Here is a 24,040-nt window from a genome sequence, read left to right as displayed (position 1 = left end):
AATATTTGCTAGAATAGCTAAAATTTAAAAAAAGAAAGAAAAAACCCCCACCACACCAAGTTTGTTTGTTTGTTTTAATATTTATTTATTTGGCTGCATCAGGTCTTAGTTGAGGCATGTGGGATCTTTAGGTGCGGCATGTGGGATCTAGTTCCCTGACCAGGGATCAAACCCAGGCCCCCTGCACTGGGAGTGTGGATTCTTACCAACTGGACCACCAGGGAAGTCCCACCACACCAAGTTTTGATGATGATATGACCAGCTAGAATTTTATTCATTGCTGGTGGGAATGCAAAATAGTAGACATTTTAGAAGACAGTAGGTAGATTCTTAAAAAGTTAAATGTAAATTTACCATACAACCCTGGAATTTCAGTCCTAAGTATTTACCTAAGAGAAATGAAAATATCTGTCAACATGAAAACTTGTATATGAATGTTCATAACAGCTTCATTCATAGTAGCCAAAAACTGGAAAAAGCACATGTCCATCAACTGGTGAATACCAACAATTTGTGGTATGCAGTGGAACAGTACTCAGCAATAAAAAGGAATGATACAAACAACAACATGAAATAATCTCAAAATCGTTGTGCTAAATGAAAGAAGCCAGGCACAAAAGACTACATACTCTATGATTCCATGTCATTGAAATTCTAGGAAAGACAGAACTGTAGTGACAAAAAGAAAAAACTCAGTTATTGTCAGGGGCCAAGGGATGGCAGGAGAGGATTGACTACAAAGAGGCACAAGGTCACAATTTTAAAAGGTAGACATATTCTATATCATGTTTATTGTGGTGGTTATATGAGTATATATATTTATCAAGGATTGTTGAATTATACACATAAATTTGATGAATTGTATTTTATGTATAATATAAATAAAATTAAGATAGAGAGGAGTGTGTATAATATGCTACAAAAAAAGTTGAGTGGGGAAGGGAAAAAATATGCATTTACATACACTGTCTTTTGAAGGATATTGAAGACACTGGAAATAGCTCTTGAGGACCAGAAATGGGTAGATGGAGAAACAGGATAGGAGGAAGAATATTCATAATACATCATCTGTAAATTCTTAAGTTTTGTTAATATGAGCAGATAAACTAGCCCAAAATTAAATTAAATTGAAAGCAAAAAGAGAAAAAGAAAAATCTTAGTTGACTAGATGAAGAGCTGTATTAAGTAGATGATCAACAGTGCTGAAGATACTGCCGTTTAGGCAGAGCATACATGTTGCTTTTCCCCATAGCAATAACACTTTAGCTGGAACACTGATGTTTATCTAGCACTGCATTGTCCTCTTTAGCACTTTTAAACTTGATTACCTGTAACTTTTAAATTGAAAAAAAAAACCCAACTCATTACAATTCTAATCATTTTTACCTTCTAACATTGCTCTTTCTGGTTTTGCAAGAAACAGCTCATATACTGAAGCAATTTTTCCTACTTCTGCCTACAATATGTGAATAAACTGTTGATGAGGCATACTTATCAGGTATATAAACATACCTCTAAGTGATTCCTATTCACTGTAGCAGGGATAGAACTGCAAAAAGCAATATGAAAATTAGTTTTTGTACTGTATTGTACATGTAATTTTATTTTAAATGAACATCTTGACTCAGTTAAATCTAATACCATGTAACTTTTCTTTTGACATCATGAGAACTACTGTGAGGTTACTAATACTTAGGCAAGTAATAGTCCTATTTATAATTGTTTGACAGTCAAATAAGTGCTCAAAAACTGTTTTATATTTTATGAATACTGCTAAGGATGTGGCTTTCTCAGTGGAGGCCCAAGAGCCTGTGTTTTTAGGGAGTTTACTTTTATATATTGAGGTTTTGAGGGATGTGATTTCTTCTTGTGGTTTTCTTTGCTGGGGATTTGTTCAGAAGGAAATTAAATAGCTGTGGATATATATTTTAGACATTTAAAAACAGCACAAGACATGAAAACAATTTGCCTTCAAAATAAATTTTTTTTGAGGGGAATGAGTTGTAAAACATATTCTGAAAAAACTTCCTTTCCAAAAAATTTTCTTCAAAAAAATCTGAACTCAAATGTTATATTAAATAAAGTATTGAATATGTACGTATGTACATGTATAAGAATTAGTCAATTTGTTTTATTTTCAGAGAATGATATTGATATCAAGATCACATTCAATTGAAAGTAAGTAAAACTTAAAAAAAAGAAACCTCCCAAACCCACACATAAACATGACAAAGAAAAAAAAAATAGAGAAAAAAACCTACAGATACATCTAAGCAGGTATTAAACTGAAAACATTCAAATGAAGTGGAATTGCTGAGACATAAAGAATACTAGAGTAGACATGCAAAAGATGCTAAATTGAATAAAGAAAATCAAGTTTTAAAAAATGTTCTACAAGGTCACTTTTTTTTTTTTTCTCGGTACGCAGGCCTCTCACTATTGTGGCCTCTCCCATTGTGGAGCACAGGCTCTGGAAACGCAGGCTCAGCTGCCATGGCTCACGGGCCTAGCCACTCTGCAGCATGTGGGATCTTCCCGGACTGGGGCACGAACCCGTGTACCCTTCATTGGCAGGCGGACTCTCAACCACTGCACCACCAGGGAAGCCCAAGGTCACTTTTTTTTTTACTAAAATTATTATTAAAGATTATCTATATATATATTATAATTCTTCCTTTCCAAGTATTTCTATAGATCTTAGAATATGATCATAATGTACCCTAAATCTCAGTAGGAAGGCTTGTAAATAATTCAGTCAAATCTCTAGAAGTCATTATAACCCATCTCTGATCCTGTGTATAATATTCTCATATAATACTCTCACTACACCATTGAGATATAGGGGAATCTGGGTCAGTGGTAACAGATAACATTTAACATCATTCTAAATATTTCATACATCTGAATATTATTTTCAGGAAAATCTTAGAGGATTTATATTCATTATCATCAATAATAATACCTTATATCCTAGAGTGCATTGTAATTTTCAAGTTAATACACATTCTTCAATTTACTATTTAAATTCCATTATCAAAATTTCCAAAGGAAAAAAAAAAGTTAATTCTGATAAAGACCAAAAAGCCTGTGGATAGTCAATAATATTGTAATAACTTTGTATGGTGACAGGTGGTAACTAGACTTAAAATGGTGATCATTTTGTAATGTATAAAAATATCAAATCACAATATTGTACACCTGAAACTAATATAATATTGTAAGTCAATTACACTTCAATTTTAAAAAACTGGGGTGGGGGGGGGGGAAGACCAAAAAGACTATGGGTGGGAGGAAAAGAGTAAAAAAAATAGTGGAAAAAAAAATTCATGATCAAGGAAGTAAAAAAAGTTTACATGTAGGCAGGAAAACGTATGAACAGAGAAATGTTATACTAGCCTTAAATAATATTCCCCTAAATTAATTTCTCTGAGTTTAGAAAATAGCTATCTTCTGTTTACAGCTTCTTATTGTTTATGCTTTGTCATCTAGAATTAGACTTTTATTTCTAAGTCTAACCCTGCATGAAACTGATTAAAAGGTGTATCACCTTTATATCACTGCTCCCCCCAAATTGTAACATACATAGTAGCTTAAAACAACATGAATTTATTATCTTACAGTTCTGTAGTTCAGAAGTCCAATGGGACTCTTTGAGCTAAGATCAATGAGTCAGCAGGGATGCATTCCACCTGGAAGTTCTAGGGGAGAATCTCTTTGCCTTTTCCAGCTTCCAAAAGCCACCCACAATCCTTGGCTCATGGCACATTTCCTCCATCTTCAAAGCCATCAATGTTCCATCTTTCTGACTTTGCTTCTCTTGTCACATCTTTTTTCTGACTCTCTTTTTCTTAAGCCTCCCTCATCCACTTTTAAGGACCCCTGTGATCACATTGGGCCCACCTGGACAATCCAGGACAATATCCCATTTTAAGGTCCTTAACTTAATTACTTGTGCAAAGTCCCTTTTGTCACCTAAGGTAACATATTCACAGGTTTTGGGGATTAGGATGCAAACATCCTGGGAAGGAACACTGTTCTGCCTGCCACAAAAGGTTATATTTAATATCTCATTCTCTGACCACTACCTACTATCTCTCCAGTGCGTCCCCTTTCATACTCTGATTTGACAATTCTTTGAGCCCACCGCTTTTCTACTGTCTCTCATTTCCTTACTGTCCTCTCTTCACCCCTTATCGCACTAAATTCCTTGGGTTATCATTGCAGTCCCTTCTTACCCATATCCTCTACTGCCTTGCCCCTGTCTTATACTCACTTGGCAAAACTGACCCTGCTGACTCCTGCTCTCTCACTAATCTGTCTTTGCCCCCTGTAGCTGAACATGGCCAGAGGAAAAGAGACTCGCTGACCAATCTCCTGTTAAAGTCCATACCACAAAGGTCAAATGGACCCTTAATGCTGCTGGTTAATGACCTGCTATTTTCCTAGTCCATTCACTTTCTCACTCCCCTAGAGGATGTCTTTGTAGGCTGAGTGAGTAGTGCAGCCCACCAGCCATCCAGCCCACCCCACCCCATTAGTGCCGTAAAGTCCAGCTTATCTCCCTCAAAAACATTTTTTTATTTTAATTAATCTCTGACTCAGTAATTCTACCTCTAGGACCCTATCCCAAATAATTAGAGAGCTATACAAATACATATATGTCCAAGGATGTTTATTGAAGCAATATTTATGAAAACTACCTATAATTCCCACAATAAAGACAGGCTTACATAAAGTATGGAACAATCATAGCATGGACAGTTTACAGAATACTGTAAATGAAATCATGTTTTTGCAGAATACTCAATGATAGGGGAAAACGTGTACACCGTAAAGTTCAATGGTAAAAAATCCAAGATATCAAATTGTACATAAGCAGCATTCCAAAATTTGAAATACAAATACATATAGATACATATATACATATACCACACATCAAAAAATGACTAAAAGAAAAATATATGAATGTTAGTGCTTGTTATTTTTATGCAATGGGATTATGGGAGATTTTATTCTCTCATTTAAAGTTTTCTGTATTTTCCAATTTTCCCCAAATTATCAGGTATTGCTTTCACATTTAGAAAAATAATAAATAAATGTTAATAATAATATAAAAGTGAGATCAAAGGGGCTCCAAAAGATAGAAACATAAATGCGGAATGTCTTTCTTTGCTTTATAAATGGCTAAATCTTCCAGCTAAAAAGTTTTTATTTCCAGGAGAAGTAGTACTTGTATTCTTTCCTTGACTGGATTTGGATAGAGGATCCACTGCAACATATTTGATTTGGAAACCTCCTGCTGTCACTGAAGCATCACTTAGAAACTTCAGGGTCATGACATTTCCTGGGGAGGAGGAGGATGCAAAAGAACCAAGATGTTACTCTCCTTCAATTTGGCTGACAATTCAAAGACTCATTCTCATAGGAGAATATAAAAATTCATGAACAAGACTCCCAGAATTCAGAACTAGATTCTCAAGCTGTAGAGTCTGTAGTTTCACTGCCAACTGGGACCAGGACTGTCATATTTTTTCCTGTGGCTCTCCAATCTGTCCTAGAGGAAATTTTGTCTATTCTGTTTTCAAAGGTATTCTTTGTAGAAGGTACATCCATAGAATTACAGGAGAATGGCAGGCAGTTCAAACCATTAAGATATGCATGGATTATTTACTAAATGATGGCAACAAGCCTTGCATTTCTTAAAAAAAAAAAAAGCCCACAAAGCTAGATCCTTTTACACAAAGCACCTAACTACATTTTACCTGCATTAAAGACCAAAATGTACCAAAAACAAAAAGGAAAAATGTTATTGTATAAAATAAATATAGGAATATTTTTCTTTTTCAGGAGGGAAAGACCTTCTTAATCCAGATCACAAATCCAGAATTCATTACAAAAACCCCATATATATAAGATGAAAGGCACAGCTTTAAGTGCCTTTCATCTTATTTTCCAAAGCAACACTATGAGGTGGATACTATTAAAATAGTCATTTTTATAGATGAAATTGAGGCACAGAAAACGTGAGTAGCTTGCCCAAGGCCACAGGGTTATAAATGGCAGAACCAGGTTTGAGTTCAGAGTTCATCCTGCGGTTCACTGTACTTTTCTCAAACTTGAAAGAGTTGTTTAAATTTAAAAAAAAAAAATTTTTTTTTTCAGATTACTCAACTGGTTAAAATACAAATTGGCACTGTAGGGCTAGTGCTAATTTGGTGACATCTATCCACATCTAAGTGCACATCACCTATGATCCCAAAATTTCACTTCTAGAAATTTACTTTTTAAAAATAAAATAGCACTACAAAATAGAGGTTTAAAAATGGCTAGTGAAATGTTCAATAGCAAAAGAAAAAAAATCAAAAACAACCACCTTCAGGATGTTAAATATTGGTATATGACAAATTATGGTACCTATAAGGTAGTCATTAAAAAGAATTAGAATGATCTAAATATTATACCCTGACTTGAAAATAGCTCCATGGTCTCCATGTATTGATATATAATGTTTGTATAATACAGGAAGACATCTGGAAGGACGGTCACCACATAGTTATACAATGCCTTTCTTGGGTGGGGAGAGATGAGAAGAGATTCTTTCTTTATATACCTTTTTTTAAAGTGGTACAGTAATGGGTAATTTTTAGTTTATTTATTTTCTGTTTTTGTTTTTTAATATAAATATCCAGGGGTGAGTAAGTATATATTTAAGAAGAAAACTAAATCAAAATGTTAACAGCATTACGCTTGACTGATACGATAATACTTTAAACATATTTTATATCTTCTTTTTCTATTACTTTGTATCAATGTATTCTTCCTGCTGTTTTGCTAAATCTTTGGCTTTTTATTTAACTATGCTCTTTTCTGTTGATTTGTTTCTCTTTGAATAATAAATTGTGTGGGTTTTTCTTTTTTTAGTTCCTTGCAGTTGTTCAAGAAAAACACTGATTTGGTGTTACATTTGGAGTAAGTTTTGTCTGTTTTGAACAAAACAAGAAAAATATTAAGTTTCAAGCTTCTTTTTGACTCTTCCTCTGTTTCATTTTGTTTTTATTTTAAAAATAGGATTCTCACCCCCCAACTACCTCCTACATCTCATAAAATGTCTTCTTTTAGTTTTCTGTTAACATAAAATATGTTCTCAAGTAAAGAATAAAAGATAAATAAAAAGTTTAACAGATTACTCTTCCTAGGGAGGCTGTAACAGAGTAATGAATTCATAAATTTTAAGCATTCCAAGACTGAACAAGAATTTCCATCTCTTGTAATGATTCATAAATGAGAATTGCGTGCACTGCAAAGCTAGGGTGTGGGACTAATTTTAGCTAGTAGTATCTCAGCTTAAGGACTGCTTAGAAATTGCAACTCAATGTAGGTTTGTTGTTTTTAGTTGGAGAAGTATTGTGATAATATTTTATGATGTGGAGGAAAAATAGAGCAAGTCAGAATGCCAGGGACTTCCCTGGTGGTGCAGTGGTTAAGAATCTGCCTGCCATGCAGGGGACATAGGTTCAGGCCTTGGTCCGGGAAGATCCCACATGTCGCGGAGCAGCTAAGCCCATGCGCCACAGCTACTGAGCTTGTGCTCTAGAGCCCGCGAGCCACAACTACTGAGCCCATGTGCCACAACTACTGAAGCCAGCGTGCCTAGAGCCCGTGCTCTGCAACAAGAGAAGCCACTGCAATGAGAAGCCCCCACACCACAACAAAGAGTAGCCCAGCTCGCGGCAACTAGAGATAGCCCACGTGCAGCAACGAAGACCCAACGCAGCCAAAAATAAATAAATTAATTAATTCAAAAAATTAAAAACAAAAAAAGAATGCCAATTACTGGTGCTGGTGATGAAAATAAAAATGAAATGAAGACATCTAAGAAAGTAAAAGTTCATAGAAAGTAGCAGTTTGAGGCAATAACAATGGTATTGCTTATTGAGATAAATGTATGCTGCTACAGGGACATATCTTGGGGTACATTTCAAGGAACAAAGTCACACAAAATAATTAGCAAGAGGAAAAAGATTTGGAAAACATTGCCTACTATAGCTAGCCTTTTTAGATTTACTATGCATAATTAGCATAGTAAAAATTCTCTGACATCTTCTAATAAAGAAACCTGTTTCACATTGTTTAATCCAATATTTCCCAAATTTACTTGACCTTAGAGCCCTTTTCTCATGTAATATCTATTAAAAACATCTAACAGAACTGTGTTCTTCACAAGACTCTCTGGGGATTGCTGTACTAATGTGAAAATGCAATACGTATGATGTAAAAATTTTTTCAGTGATAGAAGGTATTTTTAACAACTTTACAAATTACTTCAATCCTTTATCAATGAAAAGTTTGGACCTTTTATTACCACATTTTATGGGAATTATAAGCTACAGCAGTATTTATGGATTTGCAGATTCAAGACTATCTCAGACTGCATTTCCTGCAAATAACCAGAGTACACATTTTTAGTGCAAGGAGTTGGTAAAAGTCTTTAAGTATAAATAAGCACTTCTTTGCCTTTCACAAGCTAGCAAGCTATATCTGTCTTCAGCTCTCTCAACTTTATAAAGTATATAGTAATAACTACTGGGTCCTTCATTTTCACTGATACTGAGAAAGCAAATCATAGTTTTGTTCTTCAATTTAGAGGCATTACCTGTACTAATGATGTCTTCTGGAAGCTCATCTCCACAGTATCTGAAAGAGAATTTTTTAAAAAGAGAGGTCACATGAATGATTATTATATAGCTATTGCAAGTGGCTCTTACTGATAATTGACGTACTTTATTTCCCCTAAGTAATGGCTCATTTTTCTATTATTTTACAACATTTTATTGTTATATTTATTTATTTTTACTTGAATTTGTAAGAGAGAAGAGAGGTTAAAACATTGTTTGAAATATCCTTCTCACAGTATTAATGAGATTCTTAAGAAAGAATTTGTGGCATTACTGTGTGTCTACAAAGCTTTTTGTGTGATAGACAATTTGAATCTATTTGGAAATTTAAAAAATTTGTTTCTGATAAATCTCATAAAGTTTTCTTCACAGTTAGAGAAGAATGGGTGTATGACTGATTTAAAAGGGAAAGAATTACGTTGGACCTTATAGACATAAGAAGGTGTGATTTTTATCTGAATCATGGCTTGAAAGGAATTCCCTTGCACATGATAATATAAAAAGTAAGGGTTTTTATCAGTTTCTAAAACAATGTAATTTATTCCTGAGAAGGAGAAAGTCTATTCTAAAGGTAAATCACACAATATAATCCAATAAATAACAAATTAGCCTGTAGATTAAAAAATCATTTATGATTTTTTTTTTTTTTGCGGTGCGCGGGCCTCTCACCGTTGTGGCCTCTCCCGTTGCGGAGCACAGGCTCCGGACGCGCAGGCTCAGCGGCCATGGCTCACGGGCCCAGCCACTCCGCGGCCTGTGGGATCCTCCCGGACCGGGGCACGAACCCGTGTCCCCTGCATCAGCAGGCGGACTCTCAACCACTGCGCCACCAGGGAAGCCCCATTTGTGATTTTGTCTAGAGATGTAATTGATTTCTGAAACTAGGTTTAGAATAAAAATGTTACCTTAATTCCCAAGGTAGGAGGTCCATTCTTTCGAAAAAGACTTTGTTCTTAATTCCTCCAACCCTACTTCTAGTCTTCTTCAAACTATTTTAAAAAACTATATATTTTTTCTATAGTAGTAGTCTCAGCTAAAGAACAAAACAAAACAAAAACCACTTTCCATCCAAAAATTGCTGTTCATTTATGCAACAAATGCCTTTGTTTTTCTTTGTATTTAAGTTACAGATTTCAAAGTCAATAAAAAGATATTGTCAAAAAAAAAGATATTGTCTGTCATTTTTAATTATCCCCACTACTATTTTCTTTCATTAAATTACTATTATGGATAATAGAGAATTGATAACTGATAATCTATTGATAATGGATAGTCTAAAATATACATTATTAAGTGGGGACCTGAATACATAAAACACCTTAACTGTACACTCTTTAATTTACAATATTTTGTAAAATATTGCAAATTTTTGTATTGTAAAATTTAAACTATGTTAAAGATATGGATGGGAACACAAAAAAAATGTGTCCCAGCATGTTAAAAAAACCCAGGGAAAAATACTGAGGAAAGAAATACTTGTTTTTTATGGCAAAGAAAGTTATTTTTAAAAAGATATCCAGAAAGGATGTGGGAACAGATGTATATGTATGACTGATTCACTTTGTTATAAAGCAGAAACTAAAAAAAAAAAAAAAAAAAAGAACTAAAAAAAAAAGATATCCATTGTATATTTAGCTAAACTATATGAGAGAAGGGGCTATAGTTTACTTATTTGCCTTATATCCATAATGCTTAGTACACTGCTTTGTACACAGAAGAAAGGCAACAATTATTTAATTTATAATTATTTTTAGGAGGTTGACAGAAATCAGAACATTTAAACCCCCCCCCAAAATTTCCCAACTCATATATCTTCTTTCTCCTGTTAGTCAAATCTTGAGGGGTTTATAAATAGAATATGTAACTAATTGTTACAACTTAACAAATCAAAAAGCAGCTATAACTATTTTAATAAGTAGACATAGCAGCTGACTATGGCTTGTTATGAGTAACGGAGCAAAAAAAATTTGTGGTTAAAAAAGGATACTCTGGGCTTCCCTGGTGGTGCAGTGGTTGGGAGTCTGCCTGCCAGTGCAGGGGACATGGGTTCGAGCCCTGGTCTGGGAGGATCCCACATGCCGCGGAGCGGCTGGCCCCGTGAGCCACAATTGCTGAGCCTGCGCGTCTGGAGCCTGTGCTCCGCAACGGGAGAGGCCGCGATGGTGAGAGGCCCGCGCACCGCGATGAGGAGTGGCCCCCGCTTGCCGCAACTGGAGAGAGCCCTCGCGCAGAAACGAAGACCCAACACAGCCATAAATAAATAAATAAAATTAAAAAAAAAAAAGGATACTCTTGGGCTTCCCTGGTGGCGCAGTGATTAAGAATTCACCTGCCAATGCAGGGGACACGGGTTCGAGCCCTGGTCCAGGAAGATCCCACATGCCGCGGAACAGCTAAGCCCATGCGCCACAACTACTGAGCCTGCGCTCTAGAGCCCGTGAGCCACAACTACTGAAGCCCACATGCCTAGAGCCTGTGGTCTGCAACAAAGAGAAGCCACCCCAATAAGAAGCCCGCGCACCACAACAAAGAGTAGCCCAGCTTGCCACAACTAGAGAAAGCCCACATGCAGCAACGAAGACCCAACTCAGCCAAAAAGAAATAGATGAATAAATTAATTTTTTAAAAAAGGATACTCTGTTGCAGGAGAATAGATAAACTGGAAAATCAGTGTTGTAGGGACAGTTGGAGAGAAATAAAAGAAACATCATTCAAAATATTGGATGTTCTTTAGCTTCCTGTATGGAGAAACAATACATACCTTCCCACAAAGCCATGGACATCATCATAACTGTCATATATTTCAACATAGTCAGCCAAGCAAGCTGGGTCATCTTCAAGGTCAAAGTCCAAAAAACTCAGGTGAATACGCTGACCATACTTGAGTCTAATATGCCAGTAGCAGATTTGGTTATCATCATACTCATTTGGGAAGCCTGGAGTTTTAAAAATTTGCTTTGGATCTGTGAAGACACCACCACACTCCTTTGCTGAAAAGAGAAAAAAAAAATGATAAGAAAGCATTTTTAAAAAATGATTCCTACTTTAAAAAAGATATTCATTTCTTTTCTTTCTTTTTTTTTTTTTTTTTTTGCGGTATGCGGACCTCTCACTATTGTGGCCTCTCCCGTTGCGGAGCACAGGCTCCGGACGCGCAGGCTCAGCGGCCATGGCTCACGGGCCTAGCTGCTCCGCGGCATGTGGGATCCTCCGGGACTGGGGCACGAACCCGTGTCCCCTGCATCGGCAGGAGGACTCTCAACCACTGTGCCACCAGGGAAGCCCCATGATATTCATTTCTTAGTGTCCATCTATTTAGTACTTCTTATGAAATAAAAATAAAATGATTTAATATATAGCATCCATAGTATATTGTGTGTAACTGTAGCTAAAGAATAAATGTTTTTTCATTAATAGTTGCTAAATTCTCTAAAATGAACATAGACCACTTGTTAATTTTTTTTGTTCTAACTTTTTAAAAATTAATTCATTTTTGGCTGCGTTGGGTCTTCGTTGCTGCGCGCGGGCTTTCTTTAGTTGCAGCGAGTGGGGGCTACTCTTTGTTTCGGTGCGTGGGCTTCTCCTTGGGGTGGCTTCTCTTGTTGCGGAGCACGGGCTCTAGGCACGTGGGCTTCAGTAGTTATGGCAGGTGGGCTCCAGAGCACAGGCTCAGTAGTTGTGGCGCGTGGGCTTAATTGCTTCGTGGCATGTGGGATCTTCGAGGACCAGGGCTCGAACCTGTGTCCCCTGCATTGGCAGGGAGATTCTTAACCACTGTGCCACCAGGGAAGTCCCCACTTGTGAGTTTTTTAAAAAGTAAAACAGCAAGAAAGAATAATAATTTTGCTCCTGTTGACACTTTTGCTCTGTTTACATTTTAAGCATAGGATGCATGTCTTATGTGTACACTTAAATGTGTTTTGACAAATACATATGCCCATATTACCAACAGCCCAATCAAGATGACAGGGATTTTGTTCTGTGGTGTCACCACTGTGTCTTCAGGGACTCAGACACTTAGAATAATGAGTCCAGTAAATTCTGTTTGGAAAATCAGTATAGAATATGAAGGTCACTTAGGGAATTTGAAGGTCACTCTAATCCAGTTAAAGGGAATAATTTATAATCACCCTGTACTCCTTTTACTGGTTTAAATTAGCACCTTAATCCTAATACTATTTGAGGATTTGGTGGAGATATCCATGTTGGTTTTTTCAAGTCTTTTACCATTTCATAGATTTCTGTCCTGTCCCATAACCTGTTATAAGAACAAACAATCTCTACCAGAACAGTGATTTTACAGTATTCCTAGAGAGAAAGCTGTGGAAGGGCCCCAGTTAATTTTAATTCCATATCACCTAAATGTCTAGTGTCTTGAAAAAAAGATACAAACTGGAAACTCAAAAATAATCTGAGTGGTGGTGATCGTAGTGGTGACTCTGGATAGCATTCAAAAGTATTTTTTATTATATCAATTAGAGGGTTTTTTTTTTTTTGGCTGTGCCACGCAGCTCGCAGGATCTTAGTTCCCTGACCAGGGATCCAACCTGTGCCCTTGGCAGTGAAAGTGCCGAGTCCTAACCACTGGACCGCCAGAGAATTCCCCAATTAGAAGTTTTTTTACAAGAATATTCTCCTTTATAATAACTATTACAATAAAAAATTGTGTTAGAATCCTTAACACCATAGAAGTAAAGGAAGCTTATCACCCCAGGGCAGAACAGGCTCTTAGAAAGGTAAGGAAGTGACAAAAGAGGGTCAGGGATCTAGTCTGAGCTCTGCGTCCAGTCTATACCTCAGTTTCTTCATTGGTAAAATAAATATAGTCATGCCTCCCCTGTTACCTCCCTCACAGGACTATTCTGAGAATAAAATATAAAGGATAGCTTAAGAGTATTATGCAAAGTGTAAGCTATTCTTATTGTATTATTAAATATTATATAATACATAGTTTATATGTGCACATAAGCATATACAGTGCCCTCTTTGGGAGTGATTTTCTCTGTCCCATAACATCTTACCTTTGATGTATATATCATTAGATTAGGAAAAATATTCAAATATTGAACTAACTTTTTTTATATTTAGCTGTATCTGTTCAACTCTATACTTCATGTTACATATAATTATTGCCTCATCTCTTGCTTATTTAGAAAATGACAGATTTATAAAGCAGGCTGGGTCCCTGAGGACTGACAGCTAATTGGTTAAGAAGTATTCATGCAGGAGGCAGTCGGCATCATGCCACACATTCGGAACTTGAATGAGCAAGTTGACTTCTGAACACTTCTGAATGACCCTATTCTTCCTTGCTTCAATCAACTCTAACTTGGTGGTATTGATTAATTAATAATCATTGCTTTATTTTTCTGATACCATTATGATTTTTTTCATTCCAATTATTTTTCAATGAACTGTTCTCCCAGTGCTAGTTCAGGGGGCCCCCAGTCCCCTTCAGGTTGACCACATCCTAAATAATCAGTATATCACTGAATCCAAAAGTAAGCTGAGACTTGAGTAAGCACAAGTCTCCCAGGATTCTGTACACACATTCCCAGAGTAAAAAGCATTCAGCCTCTATGAGAAACAAAAGCAGCTTATAAAAATGTGTAAGTTAAGGTGGCATTCTTATAAAAGGGCAATGAAATACTGTAAGAATCTTTCCATTTATACTTCTACATCTTCCTTAGACTTTGACCTTTGGAAATGATTGAGTAGATGCTCAGAGATCCTGAAGTTTATCAATCAAAAGAATCAGATAATATATTTGGAAATAGAAGTTACTCTTAAGAATAAAAAGAGAGTTGCCTGTATAAATATATTTAAGAAAAAGGAAGAGAGGAAGAGAGAAAGAGAAGAAAAGAAGATATATGAATTATTAACAATGACTAAATATAGGACTAAATATAGTATACTGTAGGCTTAAAGTATGTCAAAGTGATTTGAAAGTTATAGTCTATATGAATGCACATGTTATTCATATTTTTTGAATTTTATTTATTTTCTTTATACAGCAGGTTCTTCTTAGTTATCTATTTTATGCATATTAGTATATATATGTCAATCCCAATCTCCCAATTCATCCCACCCCCCCATTTATTCATATTTTGTCTCAAGTGGGAATAGGTAACAGCTCTAGGAAAAATTCTTTACTACTTGGAGTATACATTATTGTGAGGTATAGGTTGGTTGCAAATGTGAGAAACTGTTCTCCAATGGTTAATATTATTAAATAATAAATTCTATAATAATATGCTAGAACTTCACTGTAATCTCCTACTTTGTCATGGACATTCTCTAAGGTAGATCCAAATGGGATACCACCTGAGGATGTTTATGATCATATATGTGGGAAATACTTTGTAACATGTTGTAACACTTTGCAATATTATCCTGGGGGAAATACATCCCAGAACAACAGTCTACTTTTTTCTCCAACAGCATTGACCAAGAATTACTGTTTATAATAATTATAATGTGTTAATTTTCTCTTTAAAGTTTTCCTAGCTGCAATCAACCATGGAAAAAGAATATGAATAAACAGGTACTTACAATAATAACTAGCATATCCAGTATATATTTGTTAAAACAAACCACAGAGTGAGGGTTGCTTAGTTTGGAAGTTTAAGAATTTATGCCCAAGAAGAAATTAGGGAAAAACTTTGTTTATTGTCTCCTTTTTCTCATTCTATTAAAGGGATAATTTTGAACAGTTAACATTTGGTAGTACTACTTCATAGTTTTAGCTAATTAACGGTGACAAGTTTATAATCTTTTTTTTTTTTTTGTCCTTTGTAATCAGGAAGTTCCCTGGCACAGAAAAGAATTAAGTCGTGATCTCACCTGCCTGCTAATTACTGGCTGTCTGAAAGTTACTTAAGCTCTTGAACTTTAGTTTCCTGAATTCTAAAAAGGGTATAACAATAAAGTGACAGTGTGGATGAAGAGACATAAGTCAGTGTGTGGCACAGCATAATCATTCTATGAATGGTAGTTGTTATTAATAATTATCGTTACTAAATTGCTCTCTCTCTGGAAGAAGAAGTCATTTCTTTTACTAACCTCTTAACAACCTGTACCTATTTTTTTGTTTGTTTGTTTTTGTTTTTTGCAGTACGCGGGTCTCTCACTGTTGTGGCCTCTCCCATTGCAGAGCATAGGCTCCGGATGCGCAGGCTCAGCGGCCATGGCTCACAGGCCCAGCAGCTCTGTGGCATGTGGGATCTTCCTGGTCCGGGGCACGAACCTGTGTCCCCTGCATCGGCAGGCGGACTCTCAACCGCTGCGCCACCAGGGAAGCCCCCTGTACCTGTTTTTATATAGTATAAAATTATTGTTTTTGACAAACCATGTGGGTTGTAGCAATAAGCATCCCATCTTTCACTTCTGTTCAGACGGACTCCGTAATCAATAATACCAGTTTTTCCAAATCCACAGTTGGGCCCTGGCTTCACAATGGGGTATCCAACTCTGCCCTTGGCCATCCACCCAGCAGCACAGATGTGAAATCCTGCAAGAGAATGGAAGGGTAATGGCTTAACTGGTTATTCCCTCAGCTGAGCGAATGTCATCTCAACCAAGATGGCCCCTTGCAACAGGGACAGTGTCTTAACTGACCAAATCCACTTCATATAAAAGGGGAAGAACTGTTTTCTTAAAAAATAAAGTTTGAACATATATAAAAGTTCTTGTGGGCTTCCCTGGTGGCACAGTGGTTGAGAGTCCGCCTGCCGTTGCAGGGGACGCGGGTTCGTGCCCTGGTCTGGGAAGATCCCACATGCCGCGGAGCGGCTGGGCCCGTGAGCCATGGCTGCTGAGCCTGCTCCGCAACAGGAGAGGCCACAACAGTGAGAGGCCCGTGTACCGCAAAAAAAAAAAAAAAAAGTTCTTGTAACATCTGACTTTTACTAGAAAATGACATCTTACTTGGAAAACAAAAAAAAGCAGATGGATTAGGAAATAATAATACCATGGATATGAAAACAATCCAATTTCAGAGCTGGCTTCTTTTCACAAATGACCGAGCTAGTGCCATGAGTTAATTTCTGGAATTACCATCAATACTGAAAAAATTTTTTTCAGATGATAATTTCTCCTTCAGGATCAATCAGGATATCACTAATATTTAAAAAATTTGAATAGGGATAAAAGTACTCATACATTTCAAACAAAGCCTCAGCCTTGTTTTCCTTACTCAACTTTGGAGGCTGTTTTAATATTTGCCAATGCCACCCAAGAACGATTTGACTACAAGTCCCCCATGGCTAGTAATGTCTCTGGCCTTTGTATACCTCATTCCATTTACTGCGTCACACACAGCCCTAAGGGTATAGACTGAGCAGTCATCTGGGGAGACTTTGGGGCATTTTCGAGAACACCTTTATTTTTGTCTTGGGTAATGTATAATAATAGTATGAGCTTTGCCAGGTATGTTCCTATCAGCAAAGGGATATCTTCAGTGGAGAAGAAAATTCTGAATTAGGGTGGCCTTTTGGATTCTCCTGAAAGTCCAGAAGAGACAGTAGCAACCCGGTTTTTTTAATATAAAGAAGCAAACAGCATTTGTTAATTACTGGGTTTTCACCAGGTGTCCTGACATCATCTTCCCAGTTTCTTTCATCTGCCACCTTACAACTTGCCTATCCTCCTTTTCTCATGGCTTTTGATCCTAAAGTACAAATGCATTCTCCCACTTAATGTAAAAAAAAGAAAAGGAAAAAATTGAAAATAATTGGAAAAAAAATCCACTAAGTTCACTATTTCTTCTACCAAGTAAATTTCTTTGTAAGACACAACATAGTAGCATCATTTAACAGCTGAGGAAAATGACACACAGACGTCAAGCAGAGATAGAATGATATTAAAAATGAATAGCCATGGCATTAAAATTAATGAGGGGTTTAAATGATATCGAGATAATGATGTCTTCATTTTCTTTTGATGTTTATTTATGAGCTCCCAATGGGGTGTGACCCCAACTAAGTTACTAGTAGTAGGAATTGTCTACCAGCTCTACGCAGAGAAGATGGGAGGAGCTGGAGGAACTATTAGCAGGGGTGGAGAGAAAAGTCTTAATAAGGGGTTGCAGGAAAGGTGGAAAAATTTTTTTCCAAGGGTGAAAAAGAAGAAGATTATTGTCAAAGCTGTTACCAATTTTTCTGGCTGCCTCTAACTGCTTGTAGGTGGCAAGACGGCCACCTTCATATTCACACACCGCCTTCGCTTCTGCGTAGGTGAGCTTGTACTTGCCAGACCGCGCTTCTCTGTGGTACACGCCTGCTGCTTGTTCTGTGAATTCACAAAATGTCGTCAATGCACTATTATCCATTCTTGTGGAACAAGGGAAATTTTGTGGCCTCAGCTGGAAGATTACATCAGCTATTGTTCCTGCCAAAGGGTTCCCTGGGTCAGCTGCCTTGAGTGGCTAAGTTTTCATTGTTAGAAAGCTTTGGAAAAAAAATATGAATGAGGGGAATTTGGGGGGACATAGATAGAAACTTGAGGCTAAATTATTTTTTGAACTGATAACCTGAAAGAAAGTTTTAACACAACATTGTATTTCTGCATTATCCAAAGGTGATAGAGTTTTGACTTTTTTTGGGGGGGGGCTTTGTTTTAAAAACTTGGAAAGGTAAGCAATAGGAAAAGAAAAGGAGTTGAAGGCAAAAGAAACCAATGAAAATTGGCTTACAATGAAGGAGAAAAGTAAGCCAAAATATCCATTTGAGGGAAATGACTAATGCAATATAATTGAGAATTTAGTAAACAAATCAAAAACTGAGGAAAAGTTTAAAGGAATCCAAAGCAAGCAAATATTACATTGAAGAAAAGAAAAATAGATTTAAATACAGCAGAGAAAAAGTGGGACACACCTAACTACCAGTTCCTAAGTTCTTTATCTGGTTTGTCTTTTTCAGTTCACATTTGTTCCCAACGTATTTCAGATAGTGTTAAGTCATACATGAGCTGTCTCCCAATAGATCACTGTTTAAAATGATTGTTTTAAGTTTGGAGTGCATTTTGCCATAGAAACAATGTGAAAAGATTCCCAAGACAATAATCATAACATAGCTCTAATAGTCCTATGTTGACTGTCAGATTATTGTTAAGTCTTTGTCCCCTGACCTGTGCAATCAGCCACCATCAAGACCATTTCCAACGAGAACGTATGTTTCTTGGCATGCAGCAAGATATGAATCCAGCAGTATTAGAAATACTGTTCTTTACTCTCTTCCCCAAGCTGAAGTTGACAATGCCACAATTCAATAGGAGATGCTGCTTGGCATTTTTCTGGACTCCCAAGGAATACTGCTCTTATACCTTATATGGAAAAAGCCTGTCATTAATACACAGTACCTTAGTGCATCTGATACTTATAGGTCAGAGAACACAAGGAACATCAAAGTCATTTTCCCCTTTGAGAGTCACCTACTTCCCAAGTGTCCTTCATAGGGTAAAGCCTCATTAACTAAACTTTTACTCGTTTCCAATTTGGCTGTTTTAAGAATATACCATGGGCTTCCCTGGTGGCGCAGTGGTTGAGAATCTGCCTGCTAATGCAGGGGACACGGGTTTGAGCCGTGGTCTGGGAGGATCCCACATGCCGCGGAGCAGCTGGGCCCATGAGCCACAACTACTGAGCCTGCGTGTCTGGAGCCTGTGCTCCGCAACAAGAGAGGCCGCGATAGTGAGAGGCCCGCGCACCGCGATGAAGAGTGGCCCCCGCTTGCCACAACTAGAGAAAGCCCTCGCACAGAAACGAAGGCACAACACAGCAAAAATAAATAAATAAATTAATAAACTCCTACCCACAACATCTTCTTTAAAAAAAAAAAAAAAAAGAATATACCATGAGGTACTTTGATAGGTGCTGGGGATCAAGCCCTATTCTCAAGCAACTCAAGCACTAGTGGGCAATGCAGGTACATATATTTTGAAGTACAGGGGTACTAAGGCTTTTAGCAGAGAAGGAGACATGTAGTGCTTACTAGTGTATTGTGATGGAGATTATTGTTACTTTTTAAAAATGTTAAAACTGTATCTGTTCTCTAAAAGATCTTTATTTGAAAAAAATTTTGTAGGAATTATTTTGTCTGCCAAGGTTTCTCAAACTAAGATTTCCGTGATATTTTACTCCAGAAATAAAAATATGATGTACTAAAAACATGACAGCAAGCTCCAAATGGAGTCCCTTATGCTAAGCCCCACATCACCAAACCAAGACTTAAGTATGGTTTCGGCTCACCCAGAAATGGAATCTTAAACCAGTCAGTCAGAAATCTCCTGATCACCACCAGTTAGGTCATCTGCCTGATAGACCCCTGCCATCCCCTGAAGGAAAGTAACCTTGCCATAACCAACCTGCTTTTTCACCTAGTAAAACTTCCTTCTGCCTGCTCCCTTCTGCCTATGAAAGTCTTGCATTTTGTACCACTCCTCGGAGCTCCTTTCTATCTGTTAGATTGGATGCTGCCAAATTCAAATGGATTTTTGCTCAGATAAACTCAAAATTTTAAGTGTGCTTCAGTTTTTCTTTTAACAGATGTTTGCAGGAAAAAAATTAATTAACAGAAAAAAATTTTTAAATAATTTTAAGTTTTCTTCCTGGTAGTGTTTCTTAAACTTTTGGCACCTCTTAAACTTGTCTAGTAATAAGATAGTAACTTAAATAGCAGAAATGTCTATGCTATAATTTTTAGTTTATTAAATAATATTAATATTCCACACTTCCTGAAAGAGACCCAAACTTCCCATTATTTTGCCTTATGAACAAGTTGAGAACCCTTGGCATGTGTACTTGACAGTTTTAAGCACACATTTATTTTAAAGTATTTCTCAATTCAGAATTTTAAACTACTAAGATGGTCCTTTGTACAAGGAGTCCTAATCTAAAAAATTTCACCTTTCAGAGGAAGTAATAATTTATTAATTTTTCTAGCTGTCATTCACTGAAATTAAAAATCTATTTAACCAGTAACTTCCTTTTCCTTTTAGTAAGTGGTGACACAATACTATGTTGGCTCTGATTTCTATTTCTGGTTTTACAGTGGACCAGTTGTGTGACCTTGTATAAATCACTGCCTGAGCTTCAGTTTCTTCATCTATCCAATGAGAATAATGACAGCTATTTTTTGGAATATATAAACCATAAGACCCATAAGCATAGCTTCTGTATCCTAGTAGGAGCTCATGATAATGTTGCTTTTCCCTTCTCCTTTTTTGGATTCAATACAATGGCTAAAAAGAATTGCTTATCTGTACATTTTTTGATTTTCATAATCCATTTAAACTAGTTGAAGTCTCTTGTCCTTAAGTGTCTTTTAAAAAATTACTATCTAAGGAATTAGAGGATACAAGAGTTAAAAATAAACCTTAGGGGTCCCTTACTTCAGACTTCTCATTTTACCAGTATGGGACTGAGACCAAGAATTTAAAGTGCCTTGTTCTTGATAGTTGCTAGCAGATTCCTGCCTTCTAATTCAACTCTCTTCCCTCCCTAAATAGTTTTCTAATACTACATTGGCCTAACCAACTGTAAACAATTTATGCTAGGCTGACTGATCAATAATTTTTCTCACATTGAAGCATGAAGCACTGTGCAATCACTCCGGGCCTCAAATGTGCAGTATGCTATTAACAAACATTTGGGTTTGTTCCTCTCTATCTCTAGGACAGAACTCCTATTGTCTAGGTTTATATTTTGGTGATATACAACATCACCTAAAAAAAAAAACAAAAAAAAAACTCCAAATTACTTGATCATTAGCAAATTTGACAGCATTTCAAAGTTTATCCATGTGGGTTTAACTCTTACTAGCTTTATGATCATCTTTGTCATTTCTGACAAATAGGTGTATATTTCCCAAGTTTGATGGTGTGCAATGAAAATAAAGAGACTTGCTCATTCCTCTAGTAAATTCCAGACCCCATCTTGGCCAAATGGATTGCACTGTTCAGCATGAAAGCTGTTCACTGGCTCAAACTGAAAAAAGAGGCTGCAAGGCTGTGCATTGCAATCGAGCTTTCTAATGAAATCCGCATGGCTGCAGTTATTACCAGAGAGAAACATGCTGAAAGGGAAAATATTCTATAACTATGTGCTGCTTAGCAAGCATAACATCAAGATCTAGGTTAATTTTGCTTTCTCTTTATTTCTCTATTTTATACAAGGATCTGTCAGTTTTCTTCTTGAGCAATTCAAATTTTTTTCACTATCAAACACAACAGTGAACATAAAGCAGTATTAATTTGTATCATGAGAATTAAAGCATTGTTTAGAGTACTATATGGGGTATTTTGGGTTTTCTCTATTTAGCCTTTTTTGGTCTGTTGTTTATATTCACAGTTAGGTCTATGTCATTCCTTACATTTAACAAAACAAAACAACAAAAGAGACTTTCCTTGTCTAACAAAAGAGGTAGAAAAGTATTTAAATGGATAGCTCAAACAAAGGAAATCAAGTGGTAAGAATGCATCCAGAAATACAAGCTTTTTTCATTTTTTTCTATATTACAAGCTGGCTTTGTCAAATTTGTCAAAAGATGTTTGGAAAAAGCATGATATACACTACAGGTCAGAGTACATGGAGCAATGATTATAAAATTATTGTATATTCCAATTTACCTGTTGTAATTCTCTTATGGTTACCTGCTATGAAATCTGACTAGAAATGCATTGAAATGCAAACAAAATAATATACTGGTGGTTTTATTTTGTTAAGGAAACATTCTGCACTATACCACCACATCTTCTTTGAAATTTTTAAAGCATATTTTCATATGGAATATAAATATTAACCTCTATTTTCTACTGAGCTGTTCACTTTATAAAAAGCTATTTTAAAATTTTAGAAGGCAGAAACACTTTTTAAAAAATGATATATGCATTCCAGTAGCTATCTTTCCCAAGCATTTTCTTTGAAAACATCAGCCTTGAACAGAAGAGAAAAATTTACAGCTTTGATTCACTTCTCCATGAATTCAAAGAAGCGACTTTCCCAACAAGAAGCTCATGAGTGAAGTTTCTTACCAAGCCATATGGAGTTATGAAAAATTCCATTCTTGAATCCCCATCCGTGAGCCTCTTCCCACAGCAAGACAAATAAGTAAATTAAGATGATCATATCTCAGTTGTAGAGAAGGAATAGCCTGTTAGGGGCTGCTCAGGATAAATCCCCAGAGCAGAGGCTGAAATGTGTCTGAAACATCTGGTTTCCACATCTTTAAATGGTTTTTCTTTTTTTTTTTTTTTAGCTGTGAGGTCAGCAAGTACTCTCCAATGACATTTTCCTCTGTAGAGTTATACAATTAACTCACTGTCTGAGGCAAATTCTCTGACTCATTTGCATTGGCAACCAAAACTAAGGATATAGAATGATCATCTACATTTTAAAATTCACTTACTTTGAAAGGGGATCATTTATTCTATCTGTCATGGACACTTTTCTCTTAGGAAGTTTGTTTAACTTGGTGCAGATACAGCAGTGGTTTCAAAACAACAAAAGAAAGACACCAGTAGGAATTTTAAGAGAAACCCTGAATATCTTATTTGCAGTAAGTCAATTATGTGGTATGGGGTTTGGGGTTAAACACTTGAACTTGACCCTGGTAATGTTACTTTAGTTTTCCTTAAACATTGCCAAGCTTGTACAGAAAGTTTGAACCAAAAAGTGTGCACAGCTGGCAAACTCTAAACTGTCTCCAGTGATGTAGCATTTCTTTACCCTCTCCTCTGTCTGCTTTTGTCCTGGGTGGGGTCTGTTGCAGTCCTTGGTTTATTGTGGTCAGTAGGTAAATACGTCAGCTTCCAGAAAAGTAGTTCAGTTTCAGAGACTTAGGACGTTCCAGCATTTTGGGGCTATCTTATAATACAAATTTTTCCAGGCCACAAATCCTTGATTTTTTGGGAGGAAGGTGGGTGGGTAGATAGTCATAAAGTTAATTAAAATATGGCCTTAGGTTCCCCGAACCACTCTAACTTTGAAGATGATCGAAATCATAGGTAACAGTTATCATAGAAGAGTCACCATGCCTTGAAATACCCCCAAATTTCCTCTCCTTCTGTGCAGGGTCCTTGGGGAACCTGTCTGGTAATACCCCACTGCTCTGATGCTAGTGGCATTTCCTGTTGATTGACAGCCATTTTTTTTTGGCAGCTTTGGCTTCTCTTTCTCATTTGTCGTTCTTCGCTACTTAGCGTCTCTACTCTTGCTACCAAACTACTTCCCATTTGCTCCCATTATATTCATTTCTCTCGTGCTTTCTTAGTTCCGCCATTGATATTGGAATCTGGATTTGCTCTGATCTAAAGTTAGCCTTGAATCCCTTAGGCATCTTTGTGTTGCACATCAAAGGCTTAGACTGATC

General features: G+C 36.6%; 1 protein-coding gene and 1 long non-coding RNA gene across 2 annotated transcripts in view; one reads left to right on the top strand and one right to left on the bottom strand.

Annotated features, from left to right (window-relative positions):
- Positions 1–15,852, top strand: part of LOC307056976 — a 36,473-nt gene extending 20,621 nt beyond the window's left edge. The window contains exons 2-3 of the long non-coding RNA XR_013811035.1: positions 15,174–15,219; positions 15,790–15,852. This is a non-coding gene — a long non-coding RNA (uncharacterized lncRNA). The remainder of the gene's footprint in view (positions 1–15,173; positions 15,220–15,789) is intronic.
- Positions 5,175–22,797, bottom strand: TNFAIP6 (TNF alpha induced protein 6; the record flags this gene model as incomplete). The annotated part of the gene is made up of 6 exons (XM_079709950.1): positions 5,175–5,344; positions 8,654–8,694; positions 11,437–11,665; positions 16,024–16,185; positions 17,826–17,963; positions 22,704–22,797. The coding sequence occupies 6 exons, from the start codon at positions 22,795–22,797 to the stop codon at positions 5,175–5,177; spliced, it is 834 nt and encodes a 277-aa protein (XP_079566076.1).
- Positions 22,798–24,040: the final 1,243 nt, after the last annotated feature.

Source organism: Hyperoodon ampullatus, assembly GCF_949752795.1.
Source record: "Hyperoodon ampullatus genome assembly, chromosome: 8".
NCBI classification, from domain to species: Eukaryota; Metazoa; Chordata; class Mammalia; order Artiodactyla; family Ziphiidae; genus Hyperoodon; species Hyperoodon ampullatus.
This window is presented reverse-complemented; position numbering and strand designations above follow the sequence as displayed.